The sequence below is a fragment of the Mandrillus leucophaeus genome, unplaced genomic scaffold (assembly GCF_000951045.1).
Source record: "Mandrillus leucophaeus isolate KB7577 unplaced genomic scaffold, Mleu.le_1.0 Scaffold3, whole genome shotgun sequence".
Taxonomy (NCBI): Eukaryota; Metazoa; Chordata; class Mammalia; order Primates; family Cercopithecidae; genus Mandrillus; species Mandrillus leucophaeus.
In genome coordinates this window covers 9,844,170-9,849,763 of record NW_012103142.1, presented here as the reverse complement: position 1 = coordinate 9,849,763, position 5,594 = coordinate 9,844,170, and the positions used below count along the sequence as shown (strand labels likewise).

General features: G+C 47.1%; 1 protein-coding gene across 1 annotated transcript in view; it reads left to right on the top strand.

Moving 5' to 3' along the window:
• LOC105544410 (chromosome unknown open reading frame, human C6orf132) overlaps window positions 1-5,594 on the top strand; it is a 48,787-nt gene that overhangs the window by 30,415 nt on the left and 12,778 nt on the right. Inside the window, exon 4 of the mRNA XM_011986897.1 lies at window positions 4,646-4,718. Coding sequence (XP_011842287.1) covers window positions 4,646-4,718 — 73 coding nt within the window. The remainder of the gene's footprint in view (window positions 1-4,645; window positions 4,719-5,594) is intronic.

The window sequence follows — 5,594 nt, the reverse complement described above, 5'->3', positions numbered from 1 at the left end:
CCAGGCTGGAGTGCAATGGTGTGATCTTGGCTCACTGCAACCTCCGTCTCCCAGGTTCAAGTGATTCCCCTGCCTCAGCCTCCTGAGTAGCTGGGATTACAGGTGCCCGCCACCATACCTGGCTAATTTTTGTATTTTCAATAGAGACGGGGTTTCACCACATTGGACAGGCTGGTCTCGAACTCCTGACCTCAAGTGATCTGCCTGTCTCAGCCTCCCAAAGTGCTGGGATTACAAGCGTGAGCCATGCACCCTGCCTCAAGCCCTCTTCTTAAGGAGGCTTTTCCTTTGTTCTATGACATGAAGAGAGGCAGGTTAGGAAATTCAGCACCCATAGAGATAGATGCTGTCCACACCTGTGCATTTGCACACTGAACTATGTCACCATCCACGCCAGTGCACTTGATGCCAGCTGCCTGGGCGGGAAGCAGTTTACCTCCCGAGTCTGTTTTTCTGGGACTAAGATTAAAATGAGTTTGCATTTGCCTTCCCTGAATAAACATCAGTGAAAGGGAAAGCTAAGTAAGCCACAGGAGCCCATGTGGGCCCAACTGGGAAAGAAAAGGGCCAGACAGGGGCTTGGAGAGCCAGAGAGACTATGTTCAGTTCAATACTGAAGCTTCTGAAGGTATGAGGCTGGTCTTTGGGACTTGCCCCAGGGCCAGACCGTGGTGTGTCACAGCACCGCAAGCACTGTGGTGAGGTGGTGGACATGTTGTGGGACCCCCTTGTGTCGGGAAAGGGACCTAAGAAGTCAGGGCTTGGACTGAGCGGTTGTTACAAGCTGCTCCAGAGATGGATTTTCCCCCTGTGGTTTTGGGAGTCTAACGCGTTTTCCAAGTGCTTTAAGATCAAAGGGTATAGTGACTAATATTACCTTAGGCCCATAAAGTCCGTCCATCTTCCTCCCACACACACCATTAAGCATTCAGGGTAACCCAGAAGGTGCTACTAGACTTCCAGGGAGCTTAGCTTTGATTGTTCACAATTTTTTCACTTTTCTGGAAAAGAGGATTATAAGATATAATCCTTCAACTATTATTGGTTTCCTGGATTAGGGATATTATCTCATTTGATCCTCATAATAGCCCTGCAAAGTAGGAACTATTGACTCAATTTTATTTTATTTTATTTTTTTTTTCTTTTTTTGAGACAGTCTTGCTCTATCGCCCAGGCTGGAGTGTAGTGGCATGATCTCAGCTCACTGCAACCTCTGCCTCCCCAGTTCAAGCAATTCTCCCTGCCTTAGCCTCCCGAATAGCTGGGATTACAGGCACCTGCCACCATGCCTGGCTAAGTTTTGTATTTTTAGTAGCGATGGGGTTTCGCCATGTTGGCCAGGCTGGTCTTGAACTCCTGACCTCAGGTTATCCTCCCACCTTGGCCTCCCAAAGTGCTGGGATTATAGGCACGAGCCACCATGCCTGGCTGCCTCAATTTTCTAAGTGAAGAAAATGGGTCTCAGTGATCTATAGAAAAGGTAAGGTGGAAAGCCTAGGTTTGCACCCTGGTTCTGTGAAGGGATTTGAGGTGACACTGGTCACACTCTTAGTATAGGGCTATCACATAGGAGGAGCCTGGACAATGGCTCAACATCACTGTCCCCATCCCACATCTCCACTGCTCATCTAAGGCCACACCGCTGGCAAGCCTGAGCATGAATGGAACCGAAGACTTTTGATGCTAAGTCCCCAGCCTTTCCACTTTCCAATTATGTTGAAATTAATCAGAGATCTCAACCCTGGCTTTTGAAGGCCGGACGTCCATCTCATCAAAATCGGAGTGTGCATACTTGATGGAGGTTATTAGACCATCAGTGGTTTGCATGTGTATGTGGCACATCTCAGGATGTCATGGGAAACACACCTCTGATGGGCTGGGTCCCTGTACCTGCCCCTGGTTCCCAGTCACTGGGTTTGAGAAATGTTGAGAACAGGAATGTTGTTGGCCATGCAAATCAACAAAGGCAGAAAAAAAAAAAAAAGACAAGTTGATGGCTCAAGGCCATTCCAGCTTCAGAATTCTTCAAGAACAAGATGAGTGGTTTGCTGATCCCCTGTGACCAGAGTAATTCTGAGATGGCCCTTGGTAACCCAGGGTCTCACAGATATTTCTGTAACATTGACCTTGAGTGCCCTTCTTGTATATTAAGTCCAGAGAGTTAGTACCATCAGCCTATCGCTGAGTAACAACTGGGCTTACTATGCATCCAGCTTTGGGGGATACCATAAGACATGGTCCCTGGACTCCGAGGAGCTCCCAGATCTCACTGAAGGAACTAGAGGACAATCTGGAGTGCAAACAAGAGTCCCCCCTCTTTTGGAAGCTTGGCTGTGGGTTGCTCTGGGCAGCAGTGGGTCAGTGTGGTGCGGACAGGGGATGGCTCCCAAGTGCTTTTTGTGCATTGCATCATTTAGTCTTCACAACTTCCCTACAATGGGTAATTCTGTTGTTATCACCATTTCACAGACGGGGAAATTGAGACACAGGGAGGTTAAGTAACTTGCACAGTCATACACCTAATAGGTAGCAGAGCTGAGATTCAAATCCAGGCAGGCCGGAAAGCCAGAGTCAATGCTCTTAGCCCCTACCCCTGTTCCATCCTAGAGGGGCTCAGCTAATCCTCGAAGGATGAGGGATTTTAGGGAGGCAAAATACTAAGGAGTGGGAGCTCCACAGACCTGGGTTTGGTAGTACTGGTTGTGTGACTTTAGACAACTTTGAGCCTCAATTTCTTCATCTGGTAAATGATAACATCCTCTTTTATACAGAGTGGTGTGACTGAGATAATGCGTTTAGTTAGAGCACAGTGCAAGGAGTTTTATGATGATGATTATTGTTATAAACGGAGAGTGGGAAAGACAGGTACAGCTGACCAATGCCCAGCATCATGGATGAACATGGACTATATGTGGTGGTTGAACAGGTGGCAGGGAGGGAGTCCGTGAAGTTACAGTGTGGGATGGTTGTAATAGGTGAGTGTGAAATAACAGTTGGCTGGGAAGCATGAGGCCAGGTCATTGAGGACCTTGAAAACTAACTAAAATGCTCTACAGCTCTTCAAAACAGGTGTGTGGACTTTGTTGACATATGGAAATGTATGTTTGGAAAAAAAAATAGAATGCAAAATAGTATGTACAGACTGACAGCTGTGTAAACATATTATAGCCTGTTAAGCTTAGCGATCAGAAGGGCATCTGCAGAGCTATAAATATTCAAGTTCAGGCTGGGAACAGTGGCTCATACCTGTAATCTCCACACTTTGGGAGGCCAAGGTGGGCGGATTACTTGAGCCCAGGAGTTCCAGACCAGCTTGGGAGACATGACAAAACCACATTCTCTAAAACATATACAAAAAATTAGCTAGGGCTGGGCACAGTGGCTCACACCTGTAATCCCAGCACTTTGGAAGGCAGAGGTGGGCGGATCACGAGGTCAGGAGTTCAAGACCAGCCTGGCCAACATGGTGAAACCCCATCTCTACTAAAAATACAAAAAATTAGCTGGGCATGGTGGTGCACGCCCCTATAATCCCAGCTACTCAGGAGGCTGAGGCAGAAGAATCGCTTGAACCCAGGAGGCAGAGGTTGCGGTGAGCGGGGATCATGCCATTGCACTCCAGCCTGGGTGACAGAGTAAGACTCCATCTCAAAAAAAGAAAAAAAAGCCAGGAATGGTGGGCACACATCTGTAGTTCCAGCTACAGATGGGAAGATTGCTTGTGCCAGGGAGATCAAGGCTGCAGTGAGCCATGATTGTACCACTGCACTCCAGCTTAGGTGACAAAATAAAACCCAAAAAAAAAAAAATTCAAGTTCATCACTTTTTATTTTTCTGTAAACACCTAATGACTACTAAGAACACACAGGAGGCCAGGCTGAGGAGTTTGGCTTTTCACCTGTGGACCTCCATGGGGAGTCGTTGCAAATTCTATCGGTTTGTTTTGCTTTTTCATCGAGATGGAATTCATATACAGTCAATCCTCCCTATTTGTGGGTTCTGTATTTGCAAATTTTGCTTAGTGGCTAAAATTTATTTGTAACCCCAGAATCAATGTTTGTATTGCTTCTGTGGTCATTTACAGACATGCACAGAGCAGTGAAAATTTTGAGTTGTTCAACGCACAAGTTCCCAGCTAAACAATAGGATCCTTTGTCTTCTTGTTTTAGCTGTCATACATGTCATACAATGTCTTTTTCTGTTTAGTGTCACGTGTTATAGTGCTATCGGCCATGAGTTCAATGTTAACCAACCAACAAAATATATTAAAGTGTCTTTAAGCAGAAACACAGCTAAAACAAGGTTATGGTTATGTATTGATCAGTTGACAAAAATCTTGTGACCAGGGGTCATAGGAACCTAACCCTGTATTTCCCCTAGGAGAAACAAGTCAGTATTTACGAATACCATGTTCACTGCAACTTTATAGAACATAACTATGACAAATGGTGAGGATTGGTTGACTGTACCACATGATTCCTTTTTTTTCAAAATCAGACTTTTATGTTTTGGTATATGCACAAGGTTATGCAGCCATGAGTGTCACTGCAGATTTTCAAGCAGTAACATGGCCTCAATGAGCAGCAGTTTGAGAATTATCTGTCCATCTTTCCCTGTCCCCTGATTTCTTTCTGGTCTCTTTCAGAATGCCCAGGAAAACCATGGGCTGGCTGTCCCCACCCCCTCAGTTCCAGAAGACTTCACAGACAAAGTGACAGGTAAGTGAACCCTGGGCTTGAGGCTTGTCCATCTTTCTTTCTGTCCTCCTAGGGCCCTGAGTTCAAAAGCCAAGCATCTTTCTGACCATCTTCACAGCTGGTGACAAAGACAGAGTCCCCAGGCACAGCCACCCTCGCTATCCTCAGTCCTCTTGATTACTGGCTGCAGTGGGCCCGGGCAGTGGGGCTGGGAGTTGAGGAGAGTCAGGGTCAGCAAAGGCCCCCTTCTGGCGGGGGAAGGATGGCGAGGCGACAAGGCCAGAGCAGGAACAAGTGCAGCATAAAGTGGGAGAAGGGCCTGGCTTTGAATCCCACCTCCCCACATATTCGCTTTGCTCCCTTGGGCAAGACGCTTCACCCCTCCTACCTCTATATCTTCCAATCAACAATGGGAACAACAGTTCAGTTTGGAGGAGTAAATGAAGTGGTGGATGGGATATGAGTCATGTCTGTCACACCTCTCAGAGGTGCTTCAAACTCGCTGATGGCTTCCCTTATCACTCAGAGAAAAGGTTCTTGCAAGGACTGCTGGAGTCTAACCTGAGTCTGGCCACTTTCCTTGCTTGCTTTCTCCTCCCACACTACCCCAGCCAAAGTGTCTCCTGTTGCTCCTGAAATACCCCAGGCACATTTCCACCTTGGGGTCTTTGCACTGCAGACCTCTCAGGTTAGAATGCTCTTCTGCAAGGCATCTGTGTGGCCGTCTCCCTCACTCCTTCCTTCTTTGCTCAAATGTCACCTTCTCTGCGAGGCCTTCTCAGACTACTTTTTATTTATTTATTTAAGATGGAGTCTTGCTCTGTCGCCAGGCTGGAGGGCAGTGGCGTGATCTCAGCTCACTGCAACCTCGGCCTCCTGAGTAGCTGGGATTACAGG